General features: G+C 41.0%; 1 protein-coding gene across 5 annotated transcripts in view; it reads left to right on the forward strand.

Annotated features, from left to right (window-relative positions):
- The window catches only part of slc25a22a (solute carrier family 25 member 22a), a 166,714-nt gene that overhangs the window by 79,125 nt on the left and 67,970 nt on the right, over nt 1–19,619 (forward strand). For all 5 annotated transcript variants that reach the window (XR_011887753.1, XM_072272269.1, XM_072272268.1 and 2 more), the window contains 2 exons: nt 9,337–9,462; nt 19,469–19,524. Coding sequence is in view for 4 of the 5 variants with exons in the window: in XM_072272269.1 (XP_072128370.1) it covers nt 9,337–9,462; nt 19,469–19,524 (182 nt within the window). In the remaining variant the exon portion in view is untranslated. The remainder of the gene's footprint in view (nt 1–9,336; nt 9,463–19,468; nt 19,525–19,619) is intronic.

Raw genomic sequence — 19,619 nt, forward strand, 5'->3', positions numbered from 1 at the left:
CTCCTTCTTGCAGGAGAGGTGCCATACAGCTGAAGTTGACATGCAGGGGCAGGTGTGGCTGCATCCCTCTGCAGGAATGATGCAGACCATCAGTGAGGTGCCATTGCAGAATCTATGACCCACGATAGAGCTGAAACCAAGAAAAGGTGACAGTATCCTCATACTTACTTCATCTTGAGTCCCTCTATCCATTAATTCCACACTTTTCTGATTTAAAAGCTGCTGATGGTGTAAACCTGTTATTCTTAACTTTCCTTCACCCCTTTGCCATGTCATTATTCTTGTGACTTTTGGACAAGCAGAAATTGCATGTGGTCAGATGATGGTAAAGTGCAATTTGACATTCATTTATCAGCTTTTGTTATCGGCTCGGTCCCTTGGACAGTGTAGCGTAGAGGTTAATTTCTGGGATCTGCATGTACATGTTGATCATATCCAAGAAGAGCCCAAGACGTGGCGGGGGAAAGAATGGCCAGGTGCTAGATCCTGGAAAGTGATGTAGCAAACACCTTCTGCAGAAGGTACAAATGAAGACTTCATTGTGGCAGACCACAGAAGGAGGCTAATAGATCTAGCTCAACGAAATTTTCAGTCCGTGGCAGGTGTGTTAGAAAGTCTGTTATGTTTCAGTCCATGGCAGCATCAATCATAGAAAGTCTTTGAATTAATCCACACCAATGTACCGATGGCGTAGAAATCTATCAGCATATTTGTGCGCACAACAATGCTGCAGCATCTGATGGCAGCTGTTCTGTTTCCACTGAAGCAAGCACAAGCAGAAACCATTTGATACCTGAATCCTTGAATATTAGTCACGTAAATAATTGCCTGTATAGTTGGGTTACGTTGTATAGAATGACTGGGGGCTGATAGTGGTTCACCACTATCTTCTCAGTATGACTGCTGAAGCACTACTTGAGGTACGAGGTAGAGTTGGCCAGCTTGCAAACCTGCACTGTTTTACACTGACCGTTGTTAGGGCACCCACTATCTCCTCATTGCCTGCAGCCTTGCAGCTGCCCACTAAGCCCAAGTCTGCCGACAGTTTCCTTCACCGTGATTTGGCAGCTTCCCAGCAGTTATGCTGCAGTTCATGAGGTAGCACTGACAATACAGGGAGGGCGATGGTATGTGGGTGGCAGAAATTACAGACAAGCTTTTTGTAAGTTATTTATCATGCATTGGATATAACTTTGATTTGGAATTTTTATTTTTATTGCAATTGCATTGCTAAGAGGAGGACAGCTGACTATTGTGGACTTGGATATGTTCGAGCAGGAAATAAAAACCCATTTGGCAAGTACCAGACCTCCACCAAACCTGAACTTTGCCAAGTACTAAGCTTAGAACACCCCAGGGCTGTGCTACACTACATTCCCTATGGCAAAATTTCATTTGTTAAGTGTTTTCAGTTGACTTTTTTAACAAATGCTTTTCCTTTCTTATTCATTGATACTTTATACTTTATTGTCGCCAAACAATTGATACTAGAACGTACAATCATCACAGCGATATTTGATTCTGCGCTTCCTGCTCCCTGGATTACAAATCGATAGTAAATATTAAAAATTTAAATTATAAATCATAAATAGAAAATAGAAAAATGGAAAGTAAGGTAGTGCAAAAAAAACCGAGAGGCAGGTCTGGATATTTGGAGGGTACGGCCCAGATCCGGGTCAGGATCCGTTCAGCAGTCTTATCACAGTTGGAAAAAAGCTGTTCCCAAATCTGGCCTTACGAGTCTTCAAGCTCCTGAGCCTTCTCCCGGAGGGAAGAAGGACGAAAAATGTGTTGGCTGGGTGGGCCGTGTCCTTGATTATCCTGGCGGCACTGCTCCGACAGCGTGCAGTGTAAAGTGAGTCCAAGGACGGAAGATTGGTTTGTGTGATGTGCTGTGCTGTGTTCACGATCTTCTGCAGCTTCTTCTGGTCTTGGACAGGACAACTTCCATACCAGGTTGTGATGCACCCTAGAAGAATGCTTTCTACGGTGCATCTATAAAAATTAGTGAGGGTTTTAGGGGACAGGCCAAATTTCTTTAGTTTTCTCAGGAAGTAAAAGTGCTGGTGGGCCTTCTTGGCAGTGGACTCTGCTTGGTTGGACCAAGTCAGATCATTTGTGATATTGACCCCGAGGAACTTAAAGCTTTTGACCTGTTCCACTTGCGCACCACCAATGTAAATTGGGTCGTGCGGTCCGCTACTCGTTCTGAAGACAACAACCAATTCCTTTGTCTTGCTGACGTTGAGGGATAAGTTATTGTCTTTGCACCATGCCACCAGGTTCTTAATTTCCTCTCTGTACTCAAACTCATCATTACCTGAGATATGGCCTACAATTGTGTCATCAGCAAACTTATATATTGAGTTCGTTGGAAACTTGGCTACACAATCATGGGTGTACAGTGAGTACAGCAGGGGGCTGAGTACACAGCCTTGTGGGACACCGGTGCTCAGAGTGATTGTAGAGGAGAGCTTGTCCCCTGTTTTTACAGCCTGGGTCCTGTCTGTGAGGAAGTTGAAGATCCAGCTGCAGATCTGAGTGCTAATGCCCAGGTTCCGGAGCTTAGGAATCAGTTTATTTGGAATGATGGTATTAAAGGCAGAGCTGTAGTCAATGAAAAGGAGCCTTACGTATGCGTCTTTATTCTCCAAGTGTTCTAAGGAGGAGTGTAGGGCCAGAGAGATGGCACCTGCCGTTGACCTTTTGCTCCGGTAGGTGAATTGCAAAGCATCGAGGTTGACCGGTAGGCTGTGGTTGATGTGTGCAATAACCAATCTCTCGAAGCACTTCATAGCAATTGATGTCAGAGCCACAGGTTGATAGTCATTCAGGCATGCCACCTTGCTCTTCTTCAGCACTGGGATTACCGTTACCTTCTTAAAACACGAGGGGATCTTATTCTGAAGCAAGGAGCAGTTGAAGATGTCAGCAAACACTCCAGCTAGCTCGCTTGCACAGGCCCGGAGAACCCATCCCGGGACGCCATCTGGGCCCCTCGCCTTCTTTGGATTTATCTTCAGGAAGGCCCTTCTAACGTCCTCCTAGGTGACGATGAATCTTGATCCCATCAGGTCCGGTTCATCTGGTGGGGGCGGGATGCTCCTCTTCTGTTCGAATCTTGCGTAGAATACGTTAAGTTCGTCAGGAAGAGAAGTGCCACATTTATTGATATTCCCAGCCTTCTCTTTGCGCCCAGTGATCTCATTTAGACCCTGCCATAGTCTACTGGCATCCCTCTGGTTAGCCTGGGCTTCCAACTTGGCTCGATATTGTCTCTTGGCGCCCTTAATGGCTTTCCGGAGTTCACGCCTGGATTCCATGTAGCGACTGGTATCCTCCGACCTAAAAGCCGCAGCTCTAGCCTTTAAAAGGGATTTGACTTCATAATTCATCCAAGGTTTTCGGTTAGAGAATACCCGGATCGTCTTGTGAGACACACAGTCTTCCGTGCATTTCCAAACAATGTCCGTGACAGCTGAGGCATACTCATCGAGGTTAGCTGCTGAGTCCTTGAAAACTAACCAGTCTACCAATTCAAAGCAGTCACAGAGGACCTCATCCGTTTCCTCTGTCCAACGCGACATTACTTTTGACACGGTGACCTCCCGGTTCAGTTTCTGTTTGTAAGCCGGGAGGAGGAGTACGGCCTGATGGTCTGATTTTCCGAAGTGAGGTCGTGGGATGGAATGGTAGGCATCCCTGACTGCTGTGTAGCAGTGGTCAAGTATATTCAGGCCTCTAGTGGGGCAGGAGACATGTTGATATAACTTTGGCAGCGTCTTTCTGAGGTTGATATAGTGTGGAACAGGTTCTTCCAGTCCAATGACCTGCACCACCCGGTAACCCCCAGTTTAAATGTAGCCTAATCATGGGGCAATTTACAATGACCAATTAACCTGCTAATCAGTACATCCTTTGGACTGTGGGAGAAACGGAAAGAATCTACAAACTTCAGAATTTTTACAAAAAGGAATATTTTAAAATTTTTTAATGTAAATTAAACTTGGAATTACATAAGATTTGTTTGTAGAGTTACAAAGACAGAGTTTTAAACACTGTTTTAGCCTAGCACGATTTTTTAAATCCCCCATTATTTATTTGTGTTCTACAGAAATGGCATTTGGACTGCTTGGGAGCTGTGGCATTCAGTTATTCTGAGCTGCATTGCTGTTAGGTCAGATCAGAGCTGATCTATATTTCAGCTTTTTTTATTTACAGGAGAATCATATCCCTTATTGACATTGTCTGACCTAAATAATTCTGTTATTTTTATGTGGCAAGTTTAATCTTCATGCATGATCGCTTACTTTCTGAATCCATTTGATGGAATTGTTTATTGGATACTTGTTTGAAAATGGAAATGGGAGATATAATGGTGTTTATCGTACCGTTTTTTTAGAGATACGTCTTGGTAACAGGCCCTTCTGACCCAGTGAGCTTGCACCACCTAATTATACCCATGTGACCAATTGGCTTACTAACTTATACTCTACATCTTTGTGATGTGGGGGGAATTGGAGAACCTGGAGGAAGCCCACATGGTCATGAGGAGAACATTAAAACTCCTTACAGGCAGCAGTGGGAACTGAGCGCAGGTCACTGGCATTGTAATAACATTAGGCTTACCACTATGCCACTGAGCTGCCTCTGATGGTATTTGAATTATCCTGACATCCTGTCTGATTTTCGACTTTCCTCATCAACCATGGGAGCAGAAGTTTTACCTGGAGGCGGTTGTAGGAGCTTATTCTTTTTCCAGAGGCATGGATGGGTTTGCTTAATTCAGTTCACTCGTTCTTGTAACTTGCACTGTCCCCTGGAACTATGCTGAATGTTAAGGCAACGTTCACATCGTACCATGGATGGTGTTTCCAGATGGAAGCCAAAATGCTTGTTTCTAGACCAAGAGCACTTATGTAATGTTAGCTCTGCAAAACACTGAAGGGCTGACTTAAACCCGCATTGGTAAGATGAGAAGTAGGGTAGGTCATTTGCTCCTTGAGCCTGCTCCCCTGTGCTTGATCATCTACATCAAACATATTCCTACACTAATACCTCATCACAGAATGGCCACAGCACTGAAGAAGAGTGTTTCGCCATGCATTTATTTGAGCCAACTGAGTTAGTTTCATTCCCTCGCTCTTCTCCCATACTCTTGAAGTTTTGTTTTTATTAAAGTACTTCTTCTTGCATCAATGAAAAGTGCTTGTGTTTGTTCATAAATCCTTCGTAAGGCACCCTTCATAATTTTGAACACTTCTGTGAATATTTTCTAACGAGCAGTCCTAGCTTCTCCAGACCATCCATGAAATTGAAGTTTTTTTTCCTGTTCTTCAATCCAGTAAATCTGCCTTGCACATTTTCTAGCTTCTTCATTCTTTTTGAAGTATAGGGCTCAGAAAATGATCCACTAGACCAGTTCGGCCAAACAGAGTTGAAGCATAATTTCTTTGTTGTAGTTCATGTTTATTGTTACTTTCATAAATAGGTTATAAATGCCCTGAAAATTAGCTTTTGCTAATGATACCACTTTATAATATTTTGTGCTGTTGTTTATAAACCCTAGGGTCATATCTGTCTTTTAGCCATAATGAATTTGTCTTGCTGTCTTTATATATGCTGGCATGCCTGTCACTGCAGCTTTTTTAGGATCGCATGCTACATAATGTCTTAAATTTTCCTGGGTTTTGCCAGCGGATCTGCAAGGAGCCAACAGCATTGACACACACAAGTGATAGTAAGTGTAAGGTACTCCGATCTCCGATAAACATGCAAGTGCAAAACTTGATGAGCTCTGCCGACCATTTCGCAACAGAACCTTGCTATTGAGTTCTGCATGGTTCCCACAGGGTGCTGGATACCCCGTCATTTGCACTGGGGACCTTAGAGCTGATTGATTTAAGTGGAAATTGTATGGTTTCAAGAAAAGAAGGTAAGATATGAGTATGTTTGATTTTTTAAAAATTATTTATCTGTCATTATATTTTTATATTTTAATTCTGTTTCCTTCAATCTAAATGTGTTTTAAGTGTTTCTGAAATGCTTCTGTTGTTGCATTAGCGATAATATTTTATATCCGGCTTGTATTTGGTTGTTTTGAGAACTATACATGTAGCACTAGTTTCATCAGTAAGTCTTCTCCTATAATTAGACTTGACCAAGTTTGTCACTGAAAACAATAACTCACTTGAGTATTTGTGGAATTGCTGAACTAGGTACAGGATTTACGATTAAAATCACAAAATATCCAGTGTTCACTCATATATAGCAGAAGAAAAAATGAAAGCACAGCAAATCCAATGCCAACTAGCCCAACCATTTACTATCGAAATACTGATGTGTACACCAGGTCTGTGAGGATTTCAAAATGTATCATCCAAATTCACATGTTCTGCCAACTGTCTAGCTGTTGACAAGTTGGTATGAGACATTTCCTGTGAAAACATCGCATTGTTCTTGGGTTGTAAAAACAAAATCATTCACCACTTCATTTGGCAGTAAAGATAATTATAGTGTTTCTTTTTATGATGGGCGGGGTTTGAGGAATCAGGGGTCAGCATTGCAAGCCACATGCCTACAAACTTTTTACACATACCATCTCAGGCACACATAGGTTTGCCATCCCGGCAGCCCTACTCCATGCTCCTTCATTCTTTCAACATGCAAACATCTTTTATACTGTGTTTTGAGCGTATTCAGTGACTGAACATACACAGCCTTCCAGGTGAGGAATTCCAAAGATTCAGAACCCTTTGTGTAACGATATTTCTCCTTATCCCAATCCAGATGGCAAATTTGTTAAATACATGAGATTCTGCAGGTGCCAGTCCTGATGAAGGGCCTCAGCCTGAAACATCGATTTTTTAAAAATTCATTTCCATAGATACTGCCTGACCTGCTGAGTTCCTCCAGTATCTTATGTGGCCAATTTCTTATTCTGAGAAAGCAATCCTCTTCTAGATATGCAGACTGGAACCAGCTCCTAGCATCTATTCCATCATGTCTTAAAAGAGCATCTTCTATTCCGGTTATGTGTAGGATGATCTAGAGCAGGTTTGCTCCATCTTATCATTAATAGAAAACTTATCCATTCCAAGAATTGTTTTAATGAGCCAATGTTGCAGTCTGTCTAAGACTAGTAAATCCTTGCAAGAGTATGAAGATCAAAGCTGTAGGTAGTTTGATTCCTCGTTATTTTAATTCATTGAAGTAGAGATTTTTAAAAAATTTGCTTGATGTACTTGTACATTAGCTTTCTCTGATTTGCTTTGAAGGACTCAAGGATGTTTTCATTATTAAAATTTCTCCGTTCATCAGCATTCCAGATAAAATTATTATGTATTAAAATATTTCTTACCGAAGAGAATGACTTTGTTCACATTGTATTATGTTTGTCATAATATTGGCATACAGGCATCCCCAGGTTATGAGCATCCAACTTAATTCAAAAGTCCATTGTGTTTTTTCCAACGAGCAGCAAAACTAGTTTCTTCGCACACTCCATATTTTTATTATCAGTCTTGTATGCCTTTGATGCTATCTGTGCAGGAATAGTTACTGTATTTGTTTTTATGTGTATTTTCAAATTTCTGAATGCCTGTAAAACAGAATCTGTTAGCCAGGACAGACTGTATAATTTTTCAGGATCAAGATGAAGCTCCATTGTACTCTGGTTGTATTGTCAGTAAATTTGGATGCACTACAGCAATCTGTGCATCAATTCATTGTTATTCTTAATGATGATTCAATAATTATAGCCAGCCAGGCCAAAAATAACTCAATTATTCTGAACCTTATCATTGAGCAATCCCAGTAAGTGCATTGCCTCAAGCCTTGCAAGTCCATAGCTGATTTGAATAATTACATCTTCAAAAAAAGCTAACAAATTTATGAAAAATAAACCATGTTTCATAACTCAGAGTTCAACATAAACTACATATGTCACCACACACTACCCTGAGTTTCATTTTCCTGTGGGCATTCATAGTAGATACAAATAAGCACAATAGAATCAATGGAAAAACTACACAGAAATATTGGCAAACAACCAATGTGTAAAACACAACAAATTGTGCAAATGCAAAAAGGAAAACAAAATAATAAAAATAACTGAAAAAGTAATAAAAACTATTGAGAACATGAGTTGTAGACTCCTTGAAAATGAGCTCATAGGTTGTGGAAACAGTTCAGTGTTGGGGGTGAGTGAAGTTATCCACTCTGCTTCAGGAGCCTGATGGTTAAGGGGTAGTAACTGTTCCTGAACATGGTGGCGAGGGTCCTAATGCTCCTGTACCTCCTTCCTGGTGGCAGCAGCAAGAAGAGAGCATGGATGGTGGGAGTCCTTGATGATAGATGCTGCTTTCCTGTGACAGTGCTCTTGTAAATGTGTTCAGTAGGTGGGAGGGCTTTACCTGTAATGGACTGGGCTGTATCCATTATTTTTTGTAGGCTTTTCCTTTTAAGGGCATGGTGTTTTCATACCAGGCCATGATGCAGCCAGTCAGCATACTCTCCACCATGCATTTATACAAGTTTGTCTAAGTTTTAGCTTACATGCCAGATCTTTGTAAACTTCAGAGAAAATGGAGGTGCTGTTATGTCTTCATTACAATGGCACTTGCATGGTGGACCCAGGGCAGATCCTCTGAAATGATAATGTTGGGGAATTTAAAGTTACTGGCGCTCTCTACCTCTGATGTCCTGATGAGGACTTGCTCATGGATTACCGGTTTCCTCTTCATCAGTGTTCAGTTTCCCTATCCTTAATGACTTCCTCTTCCCTTATTGATAACTTTGTATGCTACAGATATTAGGCTATCTCTTCTGCATTTATTTTCTCTCCTTCCTTTCTTGAATACTGTAGCTGGGCCATGGTTGTTAATATGCAAATATGTTTTATATTTTGGAAGATCATAATGAAATATCCATTATCTGTTGCTAAGTCTGGGATACAGGCCATCAAGGCTGAGGAGTGCCAGTGCTTTCAAACATACTTCAAGAATTTATTTAACTTCCTCATTCTCACCAGTAGTTCAGTTCTTTATTATGTCCAGAATTTATTTTTCTGTGTTTTCTACCATCGAGGCAACCACAAAAAAATGTTAAATATTTCTGTGTTTCTTTATTCACCATTGTAATTTTTCAAGTCTGCAATAAGATAGTGTTTAGTTTTTCCACAAAAACTTTGATGGAATCTTGTATTCTGTTTCCTTCATCAATTTCTTACTCACTCTTTGTTGATTTGTAAAGTCAAATTGAGCTTCTTGGAGTAAACTGATTTTTTGTTACAATGCATTAGGAGTGAATTGAAGTTTTTCCTGTCTTGTCTTACAGTTTACCTGCTAAGCTGATCAACGGGGGCATTGCAGGGTTAATTGGTGTCACCTGTGTCTTTCCCATCGACTTAGCGAAAACACGGCTTCAGAACCAGCAGAATGGCCAACGGTTGTACAATAGCATGTAAGTATAGCAAAAAGTTCTTCCTCCTTTTATTCACACCCATGGTCATAAAGTTGATGTTTTCGAAAAATATTCTCATTCTTAGAAATAAATAAAAAAGCTCAGAAATATAAAATAAAAGCAGAGAATGCTGGAATTGCCAGAAGGTCAGGCAGCATATGTGGAGAGGGAAACGTTTAACGTTTCCAGTTATTGACCTTTTCACTGGCATTTTATTACAGCTTTGAAAGATCATGGTTCTGAAACATTTAATCCTGTTTTTTTCGCTTCACAAATACTGACTGATGCTGAGTGTCAAGTAATTTGTGTTTTTGAGGTTATTTTGAGATGTCTCTGAAAAACCACTATGATATTGCACAGGGCTTAATTCATGGTAACTATAATGTCCTTTACTGCTGTCTCTGACATGTGTTGTATATTAGCTAGGCCACCTATTGCACATTTCACCTAATTTTAATTTATGTTACTTTCATTATGAATAAAAAAAAAAGGACCTTTTTAAAATTGAAATAATGCTCAGATTTTCAACTATCATCCAAAGTCAAATTGAGCTGCTTAGAATTTTGAGTTACAGATTATACCCTTATCAAAGTCACCTACAACTTCATGATAGTTGTGGTTGGTTACATTGCATCAAGATTTTATGTTCCTCATAATCCCTTTCTCTGAATTCACTGCTTCAGCTGGATTCCAGCTCAACACAAGTACTGCACACTTTGAGCAATACCAGATGATGATGAGATGCTCAAAATGTACAAGTTTTCTTATTCCCATTGACATCACAGGATTGAAGAAATGCAAGTAGGAAAACTCAGGCATGCTGAAATGATGAGTCCTTGAAATGTTGTCATTGTAAAATGTAGGTTGCAACCTTTATCCTGTAGGGAAAGTGCTATTCATCATAATATTTGCAGATCATTAGCCGACGTCTGTAGCTGTATGAAAGTACCAGTGACACCCATCCCCCGGCAATGCATTCTCACTCCTGCTGCATCTGAACTTGACTGTAAACTTGCTGTTGTGTAGTAGCATGCACATGGATCAGTGAAATTACCTTTCCTCCTTTCTTCCTTCTGCAGTGAAGGGACATTGAATATTTTTAGCATTTAATGTAGGTGAGCAAGAGACTAAACCAGATTTCTGATCATGGACATATGACGTGAAATTTGTTGTTTTGCGATAACAGTGCAAAAAGAAAAAAATCTCTAAATTACAAAATAAGTAGTGTAAACTAATAAATGATGAAGTTGTGAACATGGATCCATGGACCATTCAGAAATCTAATAGTAGAGAGGAAGAAGCTTGGAATAATTTGGAAGATGTGTAGCTCGGGTGGTTGACAGTTGGATTGAGGTGTTCTCTGAACTTGGCAATGTACTTGCAAACATTTAGTCACCATGAGAGGAGTCATTGTCAGAGCTCTGTTGATTATAATGATACTGTCTCAGTGCATCTGTAATGATAATGCTAACAGTAGTAATGTCTTATTGACCCAAAGATCTTTACTGAAGCCAAGAATTGAAACCACGCTCATATCATGCGTCAACACTTACAGTGACTTTCCTTTTAATAGCTGAGCTATTAATTGTCATCTTACCAATAGCATAGAGGGAACTTGTTATTACAGTTCCCTATCTTTTCCTCCTTAACTTTGACAGTGCCCTCTAACCAGTCCCTTTAACTTCCTACAATAGAGCTCGTTTATTTTACATATGTAAATTGTACCTGAAAATTTCAGGTCTTAAGCCTGCTTTGTATAAATCCTTATCAAGCGCCTTTCAGAAATTTAAGCTGATAACATTGTAGGGCCCACCAGTTTAGCTTGTCACTCGTCTCAGTTGAAGGAGATTGGTGAGCAAAAATACCTGGTGTCATTTGATATTAGTTGCAGTTACTAGGTTAGTATTACTGATAATGCAGTGAATACTATATGCTTTTAATGAAGTAGCCAACTGGCCTGTTAGGTTTATACTGGTTCTCCATTTGTTTCTCCCTCTTCATTTGCCTGTATCCATGCATTTTGTATTCTCTTGCACTGATGCCCATCAACAGCCCTTTGATTCTTTTTTTGCCATTAACCTATAAGAAGAGGGTAACTCGCAAGAGCTGGGTATCTTAACTATGTGTCCTTGTGAAAGCAGAACACTCGATGACAATCCACAGTGTGACAGAGCAAGTGTCCAAACTCTGCATGCCTAGCACCTATGATCAAGTTTGAGGCTGGGCTGCTGGGGCTAAAGGACAGCAGCACTTCAGCTGCACCACCCCTGGCCTTTTCTGCTGTTTGCAGAGCCAACAATTTTACCTTCATTTGATGTCAGTTTTCAGTAAAAGTAATTGGAAAAGCAAATTTGTAGGATCCCAGATCCTGCAAGTTCACAACTCTAATAGTAAAAGTAAGCAATATTGCTTTTGATAGTTATCTTTCAAAGCAAATCACTCTGTGATTAGTTGTTTCATATCACTCTCCTCCTTGCATTCTTTCTATTTCAAACCTTCCTTTTCAGGGGAAAGAAAAGTTTCATGCAAACTAATTAACTATGAGCTTGATTCTGCATTATGGAATAGTACTAAAATAAGGCATTGCTACTAACTTGTGTAAGTAAACAAATAGTTCCCAGAAGGAAATAAAAATATACTTTTGTCATTCAGGGGAAATAAAAATATGCTTTTGTCATTCAGGGTAGCCTCACAATTATTTGTAGCAACTGTCAGAATATGATCCCTGCCCCAGGCAGGGAAAGGAACAGATTTGTTGTATGAGGTGGTAAATTATATTATGAGTGCCTTCAGGGTTCCTCCAGGCCAATGTTAGCAAATGCCTGCAGTTTGAAGCAAGTTACCTGGAAATCTCGATCATCCTCGGTCACGGTGTGAGAATGCAGAGCTTTAATGCAGAAGGATTTGGTTTTCCAGCAGCACGTTTCACAAAAGGCCAGTGCGCTGGTGAAGAAACTAGTTAGGAAAGATAACAGCATTTTTGTTTTAGTTCAATTCCTCTTGCAATACCAAAGTGAGGTGGTTATGTTTGTGTTATATGGAGCATTGGTGAGTCGTTATCTGGGATACTGTACAGAATTGCCTTTTCTTATTTACAGAAGAATATTAAAATTTTGGAAACAGATAGTGAAGATCTATTTGCCTATTCGGATGGTTTGTTTTCTGAGGAAATAGTAGGGCTGAGCTCGTAATCAGTGGCATTTCAGAGTGTGAATAGGGCCTTAACTGAAGCAGGTATGGTCCCATGGGGTCTTGATAATATGGATATTTGAATGAATTGTGGGAGAAACCTAGAAATGGAGATCGCTCAAAGGTCACCAATTTAAGGAAAGATAAGACATTATAAGCACAAGAAAGTCTGCAGACACTGGAAATCCAAAACAACATGTACAAAATGCTGGAGGAACTCAGCAGGTCAGGCAGCACCTGTGGAAATGAATAAACAGACGACATTTCAGGCCAAGACCCTTCTTCAGGACTGGAAAAGATAGGACAATTATTTTTCTCTTCAGGTTCTGAGTCTTTGGAATCCTCTTCCTCAGAGGGCCATGAAAGTAGAGACTATTAATATTTTTAAGGCAGAGGTGAACTGAAATTAAGTTCATTGCCTGCTCATGTTGTTTACATGCCACTCTGGTGTTAGATCTTAAACACAAGGAAATCTGCAGATGCTGAAACTCTAAAGCAACAGACACAAAATGCTCAGCAGTTTAGGCAGCATCTTTGGAAGAGAGTAAACATCGACATTTTGGGCTGAGACCCATGTTAGATTTTGTTACTGTAATAACTGTAGGTATTCTCCTGGATTTAGAACTAATTATTCCTGGAAAGAAAAATCGTCATCTATTTAACACTGAGGCAGAAGCTAGCTTTATGTTACCTATCACTCACTTATCCAAATTCTTTCATTCAAAATGGAAAGTTGCAGGAATTATGGAAATGCAATAAATGAAATTACAAATAGTCTCATAAGGTGCTTATTAATTCATGTATGTTAACCATCTCTCCAAATTAATCTTCAATTTCATGTTTCCTGAATAAAATAGGATGTTGTTCCAAATAGTTTGGGACTCACACTCCCTGCGGTCATTATCGGTACGGGATTATTCATCCCCAAGCTAAGGTGCACCTCTTCCAAAAATGAATCTGAATAAATCAGTTTGTGGAATGCGAACAGGTGTGGAATTATGAAAAAGAAGATAATATGCAAAGCAATACACACAAAGTGCTGGAGGAACTCAACAGGTCAGGCAAAATCCAGGGACCGGAGCAGTGGACATTTTGGGCTGAGGCATTTCCTCAGGATTGGAAAGGAAGGGGGAAGATGCCAGAATAAAAAGGTTGAGGGAGGGGAAGGAGGACGAGCTGGAAAGTGATAGGTGAAGCCAGGTGAGTGGCAAAGGTAAAAGGTTGGAGAGGAAGGAATCTGGTAGGAGGGGAGAGTGGACCATAGGAGAAAGGGAAGGAGAAGGGGCACCAGTGGAAGGTGATAGGCAGGTGAAAAAAGGGAATAGAAGAGGGGAGGGGGAGTGAATTTTTTTAACAGGAAGGTGAAATTGATATTCATGTCATCAGGTTGGAGGGTATCCAGACAGAATATAAGGTGTTGCTCCTCCACCCTGAGGGTGACCTTATTGTGGCACAAGAGGAGGCTATGGACTGACATATTGGGGTGGGAATGGGAATTAATTTGTTTGGTCACTAGGAAGTTTGGCTGATGGAGTGGAGGTGCTTGACCAAGGGGTGGTAGATATATTGAATTTACTGAAAGGGGCAGTTGAGATTACTAGGTTAGGAAGCTACATAAACATATCAAACAATTAATGCACAAGTTCTGATAAGATCTGATGAAGTGTGGTAATATCAGTCCACACGAAGCATAAACGTATACAGATCTGTTGGGCAAAATGGTCTGTCTCTGTAGTATGTACGCCTTGTTATTGTATGTGGTAACAATGAAAGGAAGGCTTCATCATGATTAAAAAGGAATACACTAATCTGCAATGCGCCCTCCAATTCAGTAACTTGTATTTTATTTTTCAATGGGTTTTCCATTTCCAGAAATGCATGGCATGCATCTTTCTTCAAGGCTGGCTGATTTTTGCTTTCTTTGGGCCTGAGAGCACGTCATTGAAACACTTCCTTGGTCTTGGTCCTGCCGAAGGGTCTCGGCCTAAAACATTGATTGCACTTTTTTCCATAGATGCTGCCTGGCCTGCTGAGTTCCTCCAGCATTTTGTGTGTGTGTGTTACTTGGATTTCCAGCATCTGCAGATTTTCTCTTGCTCGTCCTTGGTCTTGTGCTGGTTCTTTGCTGAAAGAACAACTGCAGATTCAGCTGTGCTTAATCCATCACGCCTTCTCAAAATGCAAGTTAGCCCAGCACATCGCTGCCAACTGCCACTGTTTGTGTTAGTCGCATTGATTCTGTTTGAAGTCAAAATAAAGGAAGGGTGGCACAGTGTACAGATAACATTTTAGCTAAATTGGGTGAAAAGTACAGAAGAATCATGAGGAATCTAGTAATTGTAACTGTACAATATAAAGAATGAAAAAAAGTTACATTGAAGAAAAATGAATCCAAGTTGTAGTTGCAAAGGAAGTCTCGACACCCAAGTTGGGAGGGGAAATGCTGACCAGCTTTCTTGCCACATGTTTGTCAGTCGACTACTTCTGCTGGAATGTACGTGTGCATGAAGTTTGGTTATGAATACATGTGATAAGCTCTGTGCTGTTCACCTTGTTCACCTTTTAGGTAGGTTCTCACACAGCTTTGGCACTTGAATGAGGAGCTGCCAGTTGGCATCCCTGCAGTGCCAGGTATAACGGAAGTCGAGGGATATAGCCTGCTCCTGCTTCTACTGTGTCCCAGTCAAGATGGGGCTGAGCTCCAATGTCCATCGGAGGTCATGGCTCAGAATTGGGGTCGTAGGGCTGGCTTTGAGGACAGCACGGAGAACTAGGGTTCAGGTTAGGTGTAACAACAGGGGCGAGGTAGAGTTCGAGGTCAGGTGCCAGGCAGCAGGGTAGCGTGGTGGTTAGCACAGTGCTTTATATTATCAGTGACCCAGGTTCAATTCCCGCCGCTCCCTGTAAGGATGTATGTTCTGCCTGTGACCATATGCATTTCCTCTGGGTGCTCCAGTGTCCTCCCACAGTCTAAAGACATACCATTTGGTAGGTTAATTGGTCATTGTAAATTGTCCTATGATTAGATTTGGCTAGGGTTAAATTGGGAATTGCTGGGTGGTATCTATTCCAGCTTATTCCATGCTGTATCTCAATAGATGGACAGTCAGTCAGTCTAGAACATAGAACATAGAGAACATAGAAAACGTACAGCACAGTACAGGCCATTCAGCCCACAAAGTTGTGCCGAACATGTCCCCCTACCTTAGAAATTACTAGGGTTACCCATAGCCCTCTATTTTTGTAAGCTCCATGTACCTATTCAAAAGTCCCTTAAAAGGCCCTATTGTTTCTACCTCCACCACCGTTGCCGGCAGCCCATTCCATGCACTCACCACTCTCTGCATAAAAAAAACACCAACAACAACTTACCCCTGACATCTCCTCTGTACCTACTCCCCAGCACCTTAAACCTGTGCCCTCTTGTGGCAGCCATTTCAGCCCTGGGAAAAAGCCTCTGACTATCCACATGATCAGTGCCTCTCATCATCTTATACACCTCTATCAGGTCACCTCTCTTCCTCCGTCGCTCCAAGGAGAAAAGGCCGAGTTCACTCCACCTGGCATGCTCCCTAATCCAGACAACATTCTTGTAAATCTCCTCTGCACCCTTTCTATGGTTTCCACATCCTTCCTGTAGTGAGGTGACCAGAACAGAGCACAGTTCTCCAAGTGGGGTCTGACCAGGGTCCTATACAGCTGCAACATTCTTTATACTTTATTGTCGCCAAACAATTGGTACTAGAATGTACAATCATCACAGCGATATTTGATTCTGTGCTTCCCGCTCCCTGGATTACAAATATTAAATATTAAAAATAGTTAAAATTAGTAAATATTAAAAATTTAAATTATAAATCATAAATGGAAAATAGACAAATGGGAAGTAAGGTAGTGCAAAAAAAACCAAGAGGCAGGTCCAGATATTTGGAGGGTATGGCCCAGATCTGTACATTACCTCTCGGCTCCTAAATTCAATTCCACGATTGATGAAGGCCAATGCACCGTATGCCTTCTTAACCACAGAATCAACCTGCACAGCTGCTTTTAGCATCCTATGGACATGGGACCCCAAGATCCCTCTGATCCTCCACACTGCCAAGAGTCTTACCATTAATGCTATATTCTGCCGCCATATTTGACCTACCAAAATGAACCACTTCACACTTATCTGGGTTGAACTCCATCTGCCACTTCTCAGCCCAGTTTTGCATCCTATCAGTGTCCCACTGTAACCTCTGATAGCCCTCCACACTATCCATAACACCCCCAACCTTTGTGTCATCAGTCTATGGCAGGTGCTACAGGTCAGAGTCTAGGTTGGAGTGGTCTGTGGTTGAGGGGCAGTGATCTTTGAGGACAGAGGTCGAGATGCCAGGAGCTGAGGCCGAAGACTACCAATCCCCAGAGTTAAAGACTGAGGCCCCGAGGATGAGGGCAGGTGCTCCCCTGCCCCCCCCCCCCCCCACGGGTGGTCGGGATTGGAGATCCACGTGGGCAGGAGGCACGAACACTGGTGACCCTCCTAGTTCACATCCAAGAATTAGAGGTCCATGTGAGTCTGAAGGTCAAAGTTCTGTGATCGTTGAGTCCAGAGGTTGAAGCCCAAAGTTTGAAACCACAGGGTCAGTCTTCCTTTAGGTTGAAGGCCTGATGTCCCTGGGTCCAGTACAGGCTATCCTTTCTTTATTTTTCCTTTTCTTTTTAATCCTTCACCTTCCCATTTCCTTGCAATTGCCCTGTTTGGTGATGCTGGCCTGAGAGGGAAAAATTGTGAAGTAAATCTAGTTTTAGATCGCAGCATGTGATCTATAATTGTGCACCGAAGGTCACCTGCAATTCCGTAACTTGTCCTTGAAAGTGTTGGATGGGAGCGAGGCGGAAAATAGGACTAATGTGACAAAATGATGTAATCAGTTAGTGAGCATCAGTATTGGCTAATGATCTTAGAATATTACAAAGGTAGATAAGAGTTCAGTCATATGACAATGATACTTTAAAACAGTACTTCAGCCTTTTAGCAGGAAGCTGTTCTGCATGTTATTCATCTAATGAAATGAGTTATGATTTGAGTTATATGTATGCAGACCACAATCTTAGAATTTTAAAATGGAAATTACTTCAGCCACAACTTAATTCTCAAAACTGGAAAACGGGTTGAAAGGGAGAATGCAGGAAAGGTCGACAAGTATATTTCCAGAATTGCAATATTATAGTTGTGAGGGAAGATTGGGTTGTTTCATTTGGGCTAGAGGAGGCAAACGTAAAACTTATTTGATGTAGATAAAATTGAGAGACCTATTGCCTTTTGCTGAGATGTGAATACTTTGGTGTTAAGGTAGATAAAATTAAAGTAACTAGGAGAAGGATTTTCATGAGAGCAGGAGAAGAGAAACTTTTTCAGCAGGAAGGGTGGTAGGGATCTGGAATTCTCTGACTAGATGGGCGAGGGGCAGAAACTTTCATCAATTGAAGCAATGTATACCTATGTACTTGACAAGCCATGACTGGCATAAAAATGGGATTGGTTTGGGTTAATCTTTTGATTAACACAGACATGATGGGCCAAATGGACTCATTCTGCATCATAAATGCTCTAAATATATCACAGTTCCTGGTGTGAGGGAAAGGTGAGTATTGTATTATAGAATGTACTTGGTGTTTACAGATTGTGCTTATGCAAATGAGACACCTGATATATTTTAAGGATCCGCTTGCAAAGAGGAGCTGAAGAAGATCAGTATCCAAATGTCTGGATGGTATTTTGCAGTTAGCCTTAATGTCAATAATCTTTTCTAATCAGAAAACTGTTTTGGGGGAGGTCCTGAAGTAGATAATTCCCAAAGGTCCTAAAGACAAAGAGCTATTGTCCATCAAACTTGCTTGTGCAGAATGAGTAGCAAATACGAGGGGTGATTGATAAGTTTGTGGCCTAAGGTAGAAGGAGTCAATTTTAGAAAACCTAGCACATTTATTTTCAACATAGTCCCCTCCTACATGTACACACTTCGACCAGCGGTTGTGGAGCATATGGATCTTGGACCTTCAGAAAGTGTCCACAGATGGGTGATAAGTTTGTGGCCTACAGTAGAAGGAGATGAGTTATACAGCTCTCGTTACATGCACATGCAGGTCAACTCTTTGAGTGATTGTGCAGAAAGTTTGAAGTTAATAACTCATCTCCTTCTACCTTAGGCTATGAACTTATCAATCACCCCTGATGAGTTATTAACTTCATGTGAAAATCCTGGCATGCTTGCAGTTCTCCTTATCGTTTATACGCCGTATTTGTGACTAAAGTTTGCTTGATAAAATGGTACCAAAGTGAAACCTTTCTTGGTGAAACGACTAAATTGAGAATGGAAAGTGTGTCCCATCCACTACATAATGTACTGGTTGGGCACAGGAGTACATTCAGCCAGAGACTCATTCCACTGAGATGCAACACAGAGCGTCATAGGAAGTCATTCCTGCTTGTAGCCATCAAACTTTACAACTCCTCCCATGGAGGGTCAGACACCCTGAGCCAATAGGCTGGTCCTGGGCTTATTTCATAATTTACTGGCATAATTTACATATTACTATTTAACTATTTATGGTTCTATTACTATTTATTATTTATGGTGCAACTGTAACGAAAACCCATTTCCCCTGGGATCAATAAAGTATGACTATGACTATGTGTTTAAAGTGTCACTGTGATAGCAGTTATCGGAAATCTCCAGTATCTGCCTTTTAATTGCTGTGTAACTGCATTGAGTCTTTTTCTGAATGTATAATTTCTGACAAGGAAATTGTAATTCTCATTTTACTTCAGGTCTGACTGCCTCATTAAGACAATCCGATCAGATGGCTATTTTGGGATGTATCGAGGTAAGTATTTGAAAGTTTTCTGTTTTCTCTTTAATTCCATAAGCCTGCAGAGGAGTTCACAAATAGTAAAATAATTTTTAAATCTGTTCTTTTGT

Source organism: Mobula birostris, chromosome 11 (assembly GCF_030028105.1).
Source record: "Mobula birostris isolate sMobBir1 chromosome 11, sMobBir1.hap1, whole genome shotgun sequence".
Taxonomy (NCBI): Eukaryota; Metazoa; Chordata; class Chondrichthyes; order Myliobatiformes; family Myliobatidae; genus Mobula; species Mobula birostris.